At 35.1% G+C, this 16,534-nt stretch overlaps 2 protein-coding genes and 1 pseudogene across 2 annotated transcripts; 1 reads left to right on the top strand and 2 right to left on the bottom strand.

The window, feature by feature from the left end:
• Nucleotides 1-1,407: 1,407 nt before the first annotated feature.
• LOC140037105 (large ribosomal subunit protein uL6-like) lies at nucleotides 1,408-3,426 on the bottom strand. Its single transcript, XM_072081214.1, has 3 exons — nucleotides 2,955-3,426; nucleotides 1,800-1,922; nucleotides 1,408-1,673 (listed from the first exon to the last, which is right to left on the bottom strand). Exons 1-3 carry the CDS (start codon nucleotides 3,327-3,329, stop codon nucleotides 1,587-1,589), a joined length of 585 nt encoding a protein of 194 aa, XP_071937315.1. The 5' UTR covers nucleotides 3,330-3,426; the 3' UTR covers nucleotides 1,408-1,586.
• Nucleotides 3,427-6,535: 3,109 nt separating this feature from the next.
• Nucleotides 6,536-6,644, bottom strand: LOC140037425 (U6 spliceosomal RNA; annotated as a pseudogene).
• Nucleotides 6,645-11,916: 5,272 nt separating this feature from the next.
• On the top strand, nucleotides 11,917-14,719 carry LOC140037106 (uncharacterized). The gene is made up of 3 exons (XM_072081215.1): nucleotides 11,917-12,101; nucleotides 12,572-12,647; nucleotides 14,020-14,719. Exons 1-3 carry the CDS (start codon nucleotides 12,096-12,098, stop codon nucleotides 14,523-14,525), a joined length of 588 nt encoding a protein of 195 aa, XP_071937316.1. The 5' UTR covers nucleotides 11,917-12,095; the 3' UTR covers nucleotides 14,526-14,719.
• The last annotated feature ends 1,815 nt before the right edge of the window (nucleotides 14,720-16,534 follow it).

Below are 16,534 nucleotides of genomic sequence, written 5' to 3' on the forward strand. Positions count from 1 at the left end.
GGCAAACTAATGAATAAAATATTGTTTCAAAAGAAAAAAAAAAATCTATCAAGGTGAACTAAACACAATTTTGGTAGGGTTTTTCCCTTTGAAAATCAAGTGTTTATGGAGGAATATCTCAGCATGAGTTTATTACACGTAAACGGATTAAGAGCATCAAGTGTGTTTGTATCTTTGGAAGTGATTGTGTATGAAAATATATTCGTGCATATGAAACTGTGTGTTTGTGTGTGTAAAAAAATCATTTTATGTGGGTAAATATGTGGAAGAGAGAGTATTATGTATCAAAATGCATAAAATTATATGTTGAATCATATTTGGGGTGAATGGATTTGAGATGATCCAATTCAAAATACACTTGCTAACATACTCATTTTGAGAAAGAAAACATAGTTTCTTTCCAACATTGCCCTTTGGTTACCTCCTTATTTACCAATTAAAAAGTGCATTTCTAACAATATGTCATCCGATGTAGAGAGAGGTGACACCGAAAAGACCCCGTTTGTCCAACCTCTACAGCAGCAAAATTGGAACAATTATTCTCCTTTCCACTAAAATTGGGCTTTGCAAAATTAGACAAGGCACAGTTTTCCATGTTTAGTTTGAAGTTTATAAAACACTACTAGTATTATAATTTGAGTAAATTTTATATATACTTACAGTATATATATCACTGTTAGATCTATGACATATGCATAAAAATTGAATTTTAAATTCAAATTTTACATATTTATCATTTATTCAACGCTGACAGTGTACGCTATCAGTGTTGGAAAGATTAATCCTTATAATTTATGAATAAATCTTATACACATTGCCAAACAAGGCCATAATTTATATAAAATTTTTACTTCCTCCCTCATTACTCTTCCTTCTCCCTCCCACTACCGCCACCCCCTCCCCTCACCACCTTTGCCACCGCTGCTTTGCCAAGAAGATCCATGAGAATCCTCCTCCTCTTCTTCCAAGAGGATCCATGAGAAATGGTTTTAGAGACTGGAGAGGCAATAGCCAAAGTGAAGCAAATCAAGTATTTATGCAAGTATAAAGAAATTCTAGCCAAATTAAAGGAATATCACAACGCATTATGAAATTCTTGCCTAGATAGAGAAGTTGCAGCACAGCCGATTAACCCAAAATTGACCAAAATTACGAGTCAAACCAAAGGCTTTAGCATCTGTATTCCAATTATGATGAAATTTACTATACTAATAATGCAGTCGTCCATTGCTTTCGATGTTTTTGTCACTATCATCACAAACTGGGACTTGAATGGGTAACATTGACCAATAATTTACGTACTCTGCTATGCCTTTGGGCTAGATAATACGGAAAACTGGAACCATGGTCACACAAACAATTAAACAGCTCGCCTGCCGCATACTACATCCTAGAAAACCAAACAACTAACTCAGAACATTTGAAGCCTTAACTATATTAAGCAAAATCAGACGAAAAGAGCCTTCAAACACAAAATTTTTTAAGTTCAAAATAGAAGTCATCTCTAACAAATCCCCACAAGCAGCTTGATATGATAAAAGGGAATCGGTCCAAGAAAACGATCAAGAAATGTAGGCCACTAACTCTCACTCCTCCTCGGCTATTCGCCCCTTCTCACTGACATAGATACCATCAAGGAACTTCCGGATATCTTTGTTCTTCACATGGCATTTCTGTCCACAATAAGAAAAGGTAGTATATTAGCTATTCAGCCAGATGAACTACATTTTAAAGACAAGTGACAAGGAACAAAACTTGTAGATTCAAATGTCATAAATATGGCACAGAGTGACTCTTACTTGGTTTATCAGGGCAGCAGATCGGGAAACAAGCTCAATGTCATTGCCATCCAACACCAATTCGTCCTTAACCTTCTCAGACCGGATAACAGTGACTCCTTCAAGCATATCCACCTTCCTCACCTGATAAAGGAAACATCATACATTACAAAATGTTCCCTATCAGAAATTTCAAGCAATCTCAACATGCATAATGGGGGCAACCCAATAGAAGCAATTCCATAATACCTCTCATAGTCTAACAAGACAACAGAGAAATCCTAACCTGCCAATAAATTACTTCAAAAGAAAGCAAAAGTGAACCCTCGCTAAAGGAGGAGCTGTTTATGATTAGCCAAAAAATAATATGGGAAGTTTATACAAGCATCGGGCAGAAAGGTTCAAACATACATCATTGGTCTAGTAGGAAGATTCAACCATGACCCGGTCATCATTAATTAGCCTCAACAATACCGGTCTACACATGTTCCAGCAGAAATCCCCAAAGAAAGAAAAAGGCAGGAAAAAAAAATCCAAAATACAGTATGTTTGGCAAAGGAAAGTAATTACTTCATTTAAAGTCAAAACCATAATACCAATAGCATCTACTACCCATTTCTATGAATTAAAGACGCATATAGTATTAATAGTACTAAAACTATTACCACGCATCTCCTATCTCCAATGACCAGTGAGACAAACAAATGATTCCAAATGCAGTACAATCACATAACAACCAAGCAGGATACTAAAATTGACAATGTAATCAACAGGTAAGCAAACCAGATAAGCAATTAGATCACTACCAAAACCAGATGAATTATCGAGCAACCTCACACAACCCAACCACGAAAAGCCCAAGTTGGGGATCATTCTGGGCTTAGTTGGCTTAATTCTCAAATTGAAGGGTCAAAAGCATCTAACGATAAACCCAGAAATGAACAGACAGAAAGCATTGGTAGTCTGGCCCATAAACTCTGCTCAAATACACACTCAAACCGAAGGGGAAGAGGCAGAACTCCTCCGCACAAGTCTAAGTCCTCTCACAGTATCAAGAAATTCTAATCAAATCAACAAAATTCACATGTGTGAAAATGTAAAAGAAATCAGAAAAGACAAATCTAAAGAGATAAGAAAAGACCCAAATATTCATCATGCCAGTAGAATAGTAGATACCTTCTTCTCGCCAAGGAAGTTGCGGATCTCAATAGAACGGTTGGAGTTGGTGATGGAGGCGTTGATTGGGAAATGTGCATAGACGAATCTCATCTTGTAGCGGTAGCCCTTGGTAACGCCACTGATGAGGTTCTCGACGTGGCTGAGGGCAGTTCGAATTGCAGCAGTGGTCTTGCGGGAGCCGAACCAAGCGTCGACCTTGAGCTTCCTCTTTCCGGTGGCCTCATCGGTGATGAGTTGGAAGTCGAGGTTGAGATGCTTGAAGTTGCGAGTAAGCTTCCCGCGGGGTCCCTCCACCTCGATCTGCTTGGCTTTCACCTTAATCTTAACACCGTCGGGAATATCCATAGTCTCCGATGACAGAATCGTCTTCATCTTGGACAATCGCTCACAGCAATCCCGCCTCCTCTTCTTTTCTACGGAAGTGCAAAAAAGTGGCAGCCGAAAAACCCTAACCCTACCGGAGGCAATGGGTATTATATAACCCCACTGACTAAAACTCCCATGGCACGAATAGTTTAAGGGTAAATAACATATACTCCCTGTGATTTTATATAATATCAGATGATCCCCTAAAGTTTCAAAATAATCACAAAACTCCCATTTAAAATTAAAAATGGATGAAATGTGCAACCGATCATTCCACAGAATCCACACACGCTGTACAAGTGAGGGCGATAAAATTATAACATTCACTTAACTGTCCTATAATTTGAATAAATATTCGCTTTATCTCACTTATGATTTTTGCATTTATCAATGTAATTCCTTTATGATTTTGTACAAGATGACTAAGTCGTTGTTTTCTCCGCAACAAATGATACCACCAAAAGCAAAAAAAAAAAAAATTACAATCACCAAAATTGAATGAAAATGTGTTAAAATTACTGCTGCATTGCACAAAAACAACCTGGAATGTACCCTCTAATAAAGTCAATGAAAGAGAACATCTAAGCCGCCCAAAAATAGATACAGCATATGCCACCAACCCTTTGGCCTGGTAGTCACTATCAAATATTTAAATCTTGGTAGTGTTTCCTCCCACCAAATTGTCACTATATGTGGCTACCTTCAATGGCTTTCTTCTTCGATGGAGTTTCTACCTCCATCTGCTTCCCTTCCTCTTAGATTAGGATAGTTTAGGTTATAAGAATGTTACCGTTGCGATAAAAAAAAAAAAAAAAAAGAATAGATACAGCATGTACTTGTCACCTTCTTTGCTTCCATCACACAAATGGTTACCTAAAACTGAATAGGCATCCTAACAAGATGTGGTGAATCACCAGCATTTAACACCAACAGTGAATCACGAGAGTTGGCCATCTTCACCGGGATACATTTCTTCTGAGTACAAGCCATGGCCTGTCTTTTCATCATAGTCATTTACCTCCAAGCCAGTGATTTGCAGAAAGCCAAAAAAACATCATTCACTTCAATGGATAAGCATTGTAGTAGAGCTGCCAATGGGTAAGTATTTTTAAGCAATGTATTCTTTTAATTACAAGAAGGATAAGTGCCAAAAGTGTAGCATTACATCACAATCTACCAATACTAACAAATATTATTCCAACTGTTAAAGATACCTCATCCAGCTCTCTTTCTATCTTAACCAGGAAAAATCAAAAACCAGTGAAACTCCAATCCCTAGTTGTCCTGATGTTCAAAGTAAGACTTGCCATTCCTTTATCATCTTGCCATTTCTAGCTGCAATCTGAATAAATAAAAGATATAATTTCAGAAATCTCTCATGAAGTTTGTATCAATATCATTTAGTACATTTGTTAAATTAAAAAAAAATATCACTTGCCTCCTTTGTTTTAACTTTTTTGTAATATTGTCAACACATTTCAAAATATATTATTAAAAAAAGTCAATAATGGATAGAGAATATGTTTTCATTACCATCTTGCACTTTTTTGTTATCCATTTTTGTTTCATAACAAATGTTGTTAACCATTTAGCTTTTAAAAACTTAATTGATACAATTTTTATCTAGAAATTACAAAGTGTTAACAAGGTTGAGAGACATATTAATAATTTATGTGTCACTAATCTACACAAGAAATATAATAAAATATTGAGATTCTAAATAATTTAGAAAATCCATAAAAGTTACTTGAGAATTTACAATAAAATATTATTTTGAACTTTAAAAAACCTCAAATACATTTTAAAGAATTTATTTTTCAATTATTAATCTAGACAGAAAATAGAAAACTCAAAAAACTCGTACACAATTCAAAAATCCTTAAATTCGTCCAGAAGCACTTTTTGAATTAAAAATAATTTTTGCCATTGATAAAACCTCAAATGAGTTTGTGAACATAAACATTTTTTTTTTGTTTTCAAGCTATCAATCTAAACAAAAAGTTTTGAAAATTTTAAAATTTTGAAAAAACTCATCGAATTGACCGAAAAGACTTCTTAATAAAGTAAAAATCTTTTTAGGCTTGAAAACACTTTGCATATATTCTTAAAAATAATCTTCGTGTGTTAAAATACCTATTGTTATATTGTGTGTTTATCAAAATTAAACATTTGAACAATTTGTCAACCTTTTTATCACATGCTTTCAGTTTTATGAAAAAAAAAATTACGACCAACAAATGGTAGTTTTGGTATAAAAGCATCTTCTCTATCCAAAAATGAGTTTTCAAATAATATATTTTGAAATAGATTGACAATGTTACCAAAAATTAAAAAATAGGAGAGGCAAGCGTTTTTTTTTTAAAATTAAGGGGTACTAAGTAAAACTATGAGAAGCCCCGAGCGAGGGTTCTGAAATTATCCCTAAACGAAATAGTTGTTACAAAACAGGAAAAGAGAAGAAAATTTTTTTTGTTATGGATGGCAAAGCAATTGGGCCAGAGAAGCTACAGCATCAGCGATTTAAAAACCTTTCCGCAGATTGGGCTGGCTGTGCAACCGTTCAAACTGGTAGAAACCCAATTCTAACTGAGACTACGCTCATGTTCCACGAGGATGTAGTCTGGCAAATCAACCAATACATTTTTTTCCACAAAAATCCTCTTAAATCATAATCCTGTTTTTGTGCCAACAGAGTATTGCCGCACATGGTATTGTAGAAGTTTTGAGCCGATGCATTTGCAAACTCGGCCTCATTGGTTTTTATTTCTGCTTGCCTTCTAATTTATCTACGGTGAGTAGTTGTTGCCAAGGTAGTATAGTATATTTTCTCTCCTTTTGAAAAAAAAAAAAGTTGATGCGCTAGCCTTATTTGGATTGCATTTTTCTGGATCTTTTGTAGAAAAAAACTGTAGCGATTTGATATATGTGAGGTAAAAAAGTGATTGAAAAATGTATTCGCGGAAAACATAACAATTTTGCCAAAGAAAAATTGTTGTCCAAACAACACAATTAATGACGGCAATCGCAATGATCCTTCAAACCTTTCACACATTCTTCTTGAAACTTGAAAGATGCACGGCCCCTCTTCTTAAAGTTCTTTGTCTTTGTTTTAAAAGAGAATAAAGAATATCAACTTGGAATGAAGTGGCTCCGAAAAAGAATTTCCACAAAATAAGTTTATATTCTTTGATCAAATGATGGGTTGATTTTCAGTCGTTATTTTCCATTTCTCGATTTGTGTGCGTCATCCTTGTGCAAGGGCCATGCATGCTAATCTTATCTGTATCGTTCCAATTTTATCGGATGTCCTACGGTCATTATTTTCCGCTCAAGAGAATCCACTTAATTGTTAAAGTACAAAAGGAAAAGGCCTCGCATTATTTGACGAATCCGGCGAACTGTACTTGTAAAATATTGGTGAGGACCAATTTTTGATTTAGGGCCTACAAAACAATTGGTACATGAAATTATATGAACCACAGACAGATACATCCGTGGTTGTGTGCCCCATCGTCAGTGGCCGCAAAGTATAGGCCGGCTACTTTTTCACCCTTTACTCTTGATCCATCACCATTCCTGCACCAGCAATCAGCGGCGGCCGAGGGAAACCATACCGCGACAATTTGTGAGAGCGGTAAAGTCGTGTCTCGCTTGTTTGTTTGTTAATGGGAGTTGGTTAAATTGGGGAGGTTTAGTCAGTCATCTTATATTTAAGAAAAGTATGCGTCTGATCCCATTGCTAGTAGCAGTCGCTTGTTGATAAATCCATCCATCGCCTTTCTCGCGGTATTGATACAGAAGCGTAGTCCAGAGAGAAGGGGTTACACGAACTTCTCTCGAAAATGAATTAAAGGTTCAAGATATAATAACAATTAGACAAACTTAATCAAAACGACTATTGATGATGGCAACTTAATCAAAACGAGTCGGGTTTGTTTGGATTGAGATAATTTCAAGTAAAATAATTTACTTTACAAATTTCGATCACATTTTCATCTCACATATATCAGATTACAAAAAATACTACAATAATTATCTCAAATAAATCATCAAAATAAACTCCTATCCAAACAAACTTCATGATTGTTGACGTTGATAATGGTACTCTGCAATGATATAGGTTTATCTATTTATAGGATACGACAGTCTGAGGTGAAAAGACTATAAAAATACTCAATGTGCTTTTTCATGGAATGAAATATTACATATTATAAAATTATAAAAATTTTTTTTTAAAAAAAAAAAAAGCAAAAGCTTTCATTGCATATATGCCCTTTAGTCACGTGCCAAGTTTGTAAGTCAAAATGGTTGTGGATCACCTAACGGTTTATGGATCAAGTTGCAAATCTTTGAATGACATCATAAATAGAGATATCGGAGTCTAAAGTATATCAAACAAAAAAAAATATCAACAAAAACTCAAGAACAATTCGAAAAAAAAAAAAAGCATGACACTTCGAATAAAACAGAAAAGGTAATTTGTAGAACACGAAATGAACTAAAAATTAATAGATTGTTGAAACACTTAAAATGAATTTTTTTTTTTTCACGATGATGCCAAAAACCTTTCTATCAACAAACGAATATTTTGATAGGATGTATAAGTGTCAATTGACAAAAAAAAAAAAAAACAAACGAGTATTTTGAGCTCTACAAAAGTTGATGTTGGCAGTTGCCGCAATACACGATCCATGTTCTCGTACATTCTGGTATTTTACCACATCATGATGGATGATTATAACCACGGAAATGGTTTTTAGGAGTAGATGCTCCGAAAGTTCGAATATAGTGCTCCTGATCTCCATAGACCACATAATTAGACATTTGACACAAACACCGGAAAAACAAGGGATCCAAACGGACCCGGAGTTTGTTCAATTGCATACAAACTTTTCTACCAGCACTATTTTGTATTTGTTGATAAGGATGTCAAGTTTCACAATTCAAGTCCCCAAGGAGTTGTACCAAGTAGCTGTCCAATTTATAATTCTTCTCGTTACCTCTCGCGAGAAAATGATTCCACTAAAGAGAAGAGTTATTAAAAAAAAAAAGATAATGGAACCTTTCCTTTATTGACGTACATCGGGATCTTCCTATCATTGATCAACTAAAGGGGAAAGTCGCACGGAGATATTGACTCGAACCCAATTCATGATTCTAGTTCAAAGTATTCCTCGTTAAATTCGTCGAAAACGAAAAGTTCCTCTCATTTTATGAATTTTTCTAGAATATTTTTTTCTTGAATACCATTCCAAAACAATTCGAATTACTCAGCATTCCATCAATTATTAAGTAAGGATTTCGTGACAAACTCTAAATATTAGATACGACAGATACGATGGAGGATAAGTTTTTTTTAAACCCAAGTCATTAACTAAGACCTGTAATGACCGTTCAATACTAAATGAGAAAGGGAGATAGATTCCCATCCCTGCCAGCACGCTGCCCTTCATTGTTAGGTATAACCATTTTATGAGTTAATTAATTAAAAATCATGTAAGGTTTATATATATTAATTGAAAATGAGATATTAAAATAAGTGTATGGCATGCTTCTAACCACACGTATTAGAAATACATCATAAATTAAAGTAAATACTAGTTTTTTTTTTTTTAAACAAAAGGAAATACTGTACTAGTAGTGCATCTTTTTCACAAAGCTTGTATGATTCCGGTGGCATCTTCCTTCCAAAATGATCTCTGTTCATTAAAATATAACATCATTCGTTGAATACATACATGAGTACTGCGTCCTACCTACGTAGTGGGGCCGAATGTCGTGACTCCTGACCTCATAAGATCCAATAAAACGAATTCGCATGTTGTTCTTTTCTCCCTTTTTTTTTTAATGAGCATAGAAAAATGTAGAAGGATTGGAAGTGCCAATGATATCATGTTTTCTGAAGATGAACAAAAATCTTATTTAATTCGTTTTAAAAATGTTGAATAGAATATGTTATTGTAAGAACTATAAGGTGACGGTAATGTAATTTACTTTCGGAAGTAGAAAATTGAAGCTGCAGATATGCTCAGAGGAAAGCAACATGCACCTTGTCTATCATACTAAAATAGTTGACCTTTCGGTGTTATACAATTTGTTTTCATTTTTTAATTGTCTGAAGACTTCCTCAACAGTCATTCTTTTTCTTTTTTTTTTGATTAATTCGACACTTGTCTGCTCTAAACTATACTAATGGGAGGGTCCAATTGGGTTATGGGAGAATCGATAGGGACTAAACTACTATCGAATCAGACTACTCTAGACTATACTAAAGGGAGGGTCCAATTGGATCATGGGCGAATCGACAATTCACAGGGACTAAACTAACATCAGATCAGACATATGTACTATGCACCCCGTATGGATTTAAGCCACTTAAAGTGACAGTCACACATAGTTTAGTGACCCAAAGTTAGATGGTTTTATAAAATATATGGTTATAATTTATTAATTTTTATTTTGTAATTTGAATGATAAAGTGAAAGAGATTATAAACGAAATATTTTAAAATTTACTGACAAAAAAAAGTAAAAAAAAAAACTTTTAATTTGCAATTCGTTTCTTGCCAAAAAAAAAAAAGTGTTGTCAATCAGAATCAGATAGTCGCATGATAACTACTCTTAGCCCTTTGCGGTGAGAATGAGCGCGGTGTCAGCATTGGCGGCAATACTTAGCCGCCGGAAATGTAAAAAAATTCAGCGGGAGTCTGTTCTGACTTTCAAGAGTAGTGGGCTCCACCCATCTATACGCGCGTGACGCTCTTTTCAAAATGAGATAGCAGTACTTAATTCCACTTGCTCCTTTCCTTCTCTTCTCTTTTCTTTTCTTTTTTTTCCCCCCGGTGGAAAATATTCAACGTGAACCCCATTGAGGAAAGATATTCACCTTCAATGGCTAATGAAGTTAGATTTGAAAAACAAAAGAAATCGGATTGGAAGAGTGATTAGTGGTTCTCCTCGTTTCCACACCCAAAAAAAAAAAAAAAAAAAGTTAGGTGTCAAACCACTAATGTCCAGGTTGAATTATTTGTATCATTTTGCTTCTTACGTAAGTATATTATTATTTTTCACAACCAGAACCATTGACCACCCCAGTGCTACAATTGGATTCAATTATTAGATATTGACCATGTTTGATCTATCTTTGTTTTGTAAATTATCAAAATATTTACTAGTCACATTTTCTGATAGTAAAAGTAACGGAGTCTACCTTTTTGTGCCAAGAAGAACTACTGGCCAGATTCTTAATTGGGTTGAACGGTCTAATTCAAGGATTTCAATATGTGTTTGGATAAAATAAATTGTTGATAAATTTTTGTGTCTAATCTATACTTTGCGTGTGCATTTATTGTGCATGGATTCTTAGCATAAGATCTTTGAGTTTTCACATGCAAGTAGTGTATTCAAATAGTAAATTTTTTCTCAAACATTGTTTTGCTTGCATCATAATTATAAATTTCAATTATAATTATAAATTGCTTGCATCACACAATAAAAAAGTGGTATAATAATTATTATAAATAATATTTCAAATAATATTCTATCCAATTAATTTTTACTTGAGTGTATTTATCAATAACGTAGGATCCTCAGAAACATGTTTATCAAATTTTTTTTACCTGAAATATATTTATCAATTATCTTTTTACCTAACATGCATGATATTACACAAAAAAATGTTACAATATTTTTTTTAAAAAATTTAAATGGTATTCCATAAAAGCACACTTATATGATGAACAAAATCAGTACTGGGTTTACTCATGTGTCCATGGTGAATTATTGTGCTCGGACAGGAGAGTATTTGGACATTTTTTTTAATAAAAATAATATAGTATTCTTTATGATGTGGCATACTTGAGACAAAAAAAAAAAGATAATTTTTACAAATAAGAAACTATCAAAATAGTACAGTACTAATTTTTATTTCCACGCGAGGCACGCTCCTTAACATGGGTGGTGGTCCATCAAACCGAAGCCGTAGTAGTAAGTCGTACAAGGCGAAAGCGATACTTTTACTCCAGTTAACCAACCCTGAACCGTGAAAAAAAATAACCAAAAAAAAAAATAACCAACCCTGAACCGTGCTTCAAAAAAATAATAATAAAAAAAAGCCAATCACGAACTAATTACAGAATCAATCTCCGATAAAAAATTGACTGCCACTTGAGTTGAGTTGTGTCACTTTTCTTCCGAATTTGCACGTCTGCGCTGATTCCATTTCCAAATTCTGATTTCCCTCTGAAAGCCTCCCCATCCACTGAGGCACTGACTCCATTCCAATCCCCTTCCCCCCATCTTCTTCCATTCTTTCTTTTATTAGTATTATTTATTCTACGTAAGAATTATTGGGGCGTTGAGCTAAAGTTTTTCTTTTCTCCCTCTTATTCTGCACCATTTGGTTATGATTCGGATTTTCTTGGGTGGTTTTTTCTTTTCATTTTTTAGCTTGTCACAAATATATATATATATATATATATATATATATATATGTGTATATATACATATAACTTAACAAAAACACCCATCCCTTCTATCTCCTCTCCATCTTTTTTCAAAAAGAGAATCATTCTGTTTCTGTCTCTTGTCTCTGTATCTTCATTTTCCCTCAATCTACCTCACCAATTCCACTCTCTCTCTCTCTCTCTCTCCCCCCCCCCCCCCATTGCCAGCTATATTGCTTCCCATAACTATATTCTTGATTGGATTCTTCATTCCAGATTGATTTTCCCAGCTCACTGTCAAAGTCCCTCCTAATTCATACTCCTAACAGATGAAGGTCTGGTTCTTCATTCTGATTCTGATTCTATTTAGCTTTTTCAAATCCTTTCTGGGATTTCTTTGGTGGTTTTTTTTTTTATGTTCCTTTCATTCAAAGTTGCATGAGAATCTTGGGTTTCACTTGATTCCTTCATCATTTGATCTTGCAGAGAAATTGATTGCTTTTATCTTTCTACACCGCCCCTCACCTTTTGCCTTTTCTTTTCAAAAGTTTGGCTACTTTTAAGGTCTCAAAAGTAGCAGATTGTTCCTTAGAAAGAATGCACATGAATGATATACTACTAAAATAAAAATGTCAAATAGGGTATATTTAGTCCTTTTATTCATCAGATTGAACTGAGCAGAGAGTTTTCTTTTTTATTATTAATTTTTTGTGGTTAACTTATATTAAACTTACCCGAATTGAATCCGTGGTTTTAGAAATCTGATCTATTGTTGAACTTTAATTCATGGAATCTCGTTTTACAGAAGTTTATCTTGAGACTGGACTTGCATGATGACAAAGAGAAGCGGAAGGCTTTGAAGACAGTCGCTGCCCTTGAAGGTAATGGGCTGCTTTTACGTTTGCTGATGTTTTGTGGATTATTAAGAATTCCATTTCCCTTTTTGTTTGACAAACTAACTTAGAAATGTATTCAAACGAGGAATAAAGGATAAAATGAAGAAAATGATTGCAAAGCTTTAATTTTTTTTTTAAAAAAAATTGTAATTGTCGTCTCTCAAACTAAACAATACTGGTAAACAGGGCATCCTGGATTGGTTAATACTACTGTTGGGAGAATGGAAAATAAAATTCTTTATACTAGTTTTTATGTGTGCACACACACAGAGATACCTACGTACATACATATAAGGTTGTTGAGCCAATATATAATATTTTTTTTAAAGAAGTAACTATTTATAATGTTGGAAAAACTTGATTGCAGTTTTGGAGTTGCAAAGATCGGATCCACATATGTTTTATTTGCTTCTTTGACCAATCATCTAAATTAAGTTCATGCTGTAGTCCAGTGACTGGTATCAGATGCTAATCCCCGTTTATATTGAGAGCTATGCAGCTTACTATGCATGTTACTGCATTAAAATTTTCTCTTAATCACATTTTTTGTTGGAAAAAAATTAAATGTCAGATATTAAAGTCGTAACTTTGCCGGAAAGTTGGATCTTGATTTTTTTTTAAAGTTCGTCAAAATCATCAAACAACTGGTTTAATTCTCGGCATCGTTATTTTTTATTTATTTATTTTTTGTGGGAATGTGATTTTGGTGTAACGGGGAGTGGCTACATTCTTTTGTGAACAATAATGGAATATGCATTTTTTTTACTATCCCTTTTCCACAAATTTTGTCTTTTCCTATTTGTTTTTTCCATTGCAAACAAGATTAGAACAGTTGATGCCCCCTTCTGCCTTCATTTGCACTGAGTTAGCAACTAAAGAACGTATTAATTGGGGAAGGATTGATTATTCTTTTGCTCCCAAGAATATTGGGAAAAGGTTGAATCTTTACTTGTTCTAGGTGCTCTGTATTGAAGTGACCTTTAGCAATAGGATTTTTTGCTTGACATCTTATGAATTGTTATGTGGCATTAATGATCCTGCTGGTTTATTGTAAGCGAAGAAGAACGAGTTCTTGAAGTGGACTTGCACGTAAACTGGCCCCTGTTTTACGCCCCAAAATTAAATCTATCTGCTTTTGGTTCTTATGCCTACGTGCAAGTAAATTCTTCTGCAACGGCTATGAATACTCAGGAAAAAGACAGAGAGCTTTTCTTTTTTGTGTGTTGCAGAAGATAATCTTGCAGTGATTTGCTCTTCTTTTTCATCTGAAATAAGTCTAGTGAATGTTTACTGTTGTACTTCATAGAAGGGCACGATGCTTACTCAATAATTAGTTTTCCAACTGCAATTTTTGCAGGGATTGATGAGATGACAATTGATCTCAAGGGCAAGAAACTAACAATAATTGGAACAGTTGATCCAGTTGACGTGGTGAGCAAATTGCGCAAATTTTGGCCAACAGATATAATCCTAGTTGGTCCAGCTAAAGAGCCTGAGAAAAAGGAGGAGCCAAAGAAGGAAGAAGCTAAGAAAGATGAAGCAAAGAAAGAGGAAGGCAAAGAGGAGCAAAAGAAAGAAGAGTCCAAGAAGGAAGAATCAAAAAAAGAGGAACCTAAGAAAGATGAAGAGAAAAAAGCTCCAGAACCAGCGCCAGTTCAGGTTCAAGTTCCAGTTCCAGTTGGTGGCTCAGTAATGCCGTATCATTACCCTCCAATGCAGAGCTCAGTAATGCCATATCGGCCATATTACCCTCCAATGCAGAGCTCAGTAATGCCATATCGGCCATATTACCCTCCAATGCAGACCTATTATTACCCTAACCACAGCGTGGAAGAGAATCCAAATGGATGTGTTATTTGTTAATTTTGGCACGACTGTTTTGCCTTTTCTTTTTCCTCCCTATAGATGGTGTTGTGCTTTATAAATACAAAATTCAGGGCAACACCTGTGCTGTGACAAGGGAAGCTCATGTGTATAGGTGCGGTTCTATATGTTTGTCTGTAAAGGCGCTGAATAAGAAATTTTGCCAATTATATTTCAAATCATTAGTTAGACCACGCAACTTTTTAGAGTATGAATACTCAAATTCCCCTACCCAATTCGATGAGGTAGCAAGTAGCTTCACAAAATCCTGTTGATGTCGCCCTGGTTTTGTTGGAAACGCTTCTGATTGGATTCCAAGCTATCCGAACAGGTAAAGTTTCTTCACGATCTTTTATTGCTTGCCCTGCCTAAACTTCAAAGGCTTTTGACAGACTTCTTCATGAAAATTGAAGGGCATCCAATACTGCTGCAGATTCTTGGTAGATGCTTGATGGTAACAGTGAGCTAGCCACCGTTCAACCATCAAATTGCATGAAAATTATTTCTTGTTTTTCGTGGGAGTTGTACCCTTTGCTTACATGTTAGTGTTAAACGTACACGCATGTGGAGATGGTACTTTTGCCTCGTCAGAGAATAATTGATCCAACTTGCTGGCTCCACAAGTTGAAGAACATGTACACTTCCATATGCACTTTTTTTTTTTTTTTTTCTTTCAAACCTCGTCTGATTTTACGAAAATTTGGTTGTAAGTTCAATTTCTTAACCAAATTTATGCACGAAGCCTGATTGATCATATAGGAAATTTTGTGACCATAGGTCCAAAATTCTCCAAAGGACTAGGCATAAGCTAGGTCCTGGATGTTAAATGAGATTGAGAGAGCAAAAGTGTTGAAAATCTCCTGAAGATTTACAGAATGTCAACACCTTATAGGGACGGACAATTAGAGCTAAATGTAGATTAAGCAATTCTATATACAGTGCTTGTCACCTAACCAGTTGTTGCTGTCAACAGCTTTTTGGGCTATTGGGTCATCCCCAAGACTTTAGCTCCCACCTTGCCACTTAAGAGGGTACCCTTAACCTCCCGTATTGTCACTTTAAATGTGGCTTCCACTACTAAATATGCGACCACTTTTTTTTTAGATTAGATTAGAATAGATTATATGGATACTATCGTTGCGACGACGAAAAAAAAAAAGAAAAGAAAAACCTAACTAGCTGTGGCTAGCTTGTGGGGTCTGTAGTTATAGAGTCCATTAACAAATAATCATGGTGCTGGAGTTGATTTCAACCTCAAGCTACTAGATTTCGTTTCGGTCCAAGATTGATGAAGACTTATTAGCAACTTTAAGTAGGGAAGATCAAGATCGAAAACACATCTCCCCATTCCCACCTTCCATAATCCATACCCTAGAAGAAGAAGTTGGTAAGAGTACTGGTTAGGTACCTCCACAAAATTACTACTTCAACCCTGAGGGCCAAAATCAGCAGTCCTTTTCACTGACGTGGATTGCAGGTGTGCTTGAGCTGGAGGAGGGGATTTTTCCAATTAATATTTTGTTCTTTTCCAATTAGTACAATAGTCAGTCAGTATCTAAAATGTGTAATTTGCACCTAATTAATATCAAGGCTCATTTTTTTGACACCATGAAAAATCCTGTAAATGACAAATATGGGTGCTGCAGCTGGGAATATATCTTCTGAGCTATTTTCCTCAATTTCAACTAAAAGGGGAGAAACGAAAGGCACAGGACGTAATTAGTTTCAAGAAGTGGAGAGGGATGAATATTAGTACGTGCCAAAGAGTCCCAAACCACAATTTCAGTGGAGGAATAGGATGAGTGGTCGGAAAGATTTAGAATTACCACAACTTCGTGTTTTTCATGGAGAGGGAGAAATTTGCCAGAGGATCAATCGTGGTATGGTGCAAAATTTGCATAGAAACATCAACCAGCCAATCTCTTAAATCTCATCAATTCCTTCTAGATGCACGTAATATAAACGTCAGTCAATTGGATTCTGAAATTCTAGTTTCGCCACGGCCACCC

Source organism: Coffea arabica, chromosome 2e (genome assembly GCF_036785885.1).
Source record: "Coffea arabica cultivar ET-39 chromosome 2e, Coffea Arabica ET-39 HiFi, whole genome shotgun sequence".
Classification (NCBI taxonomy): Eukaryota; Viridiplantae; Streptophyta; class Magnoliopsida; order Gentianales; family Rubiaceae; genus Coffea; species Coffea arabica.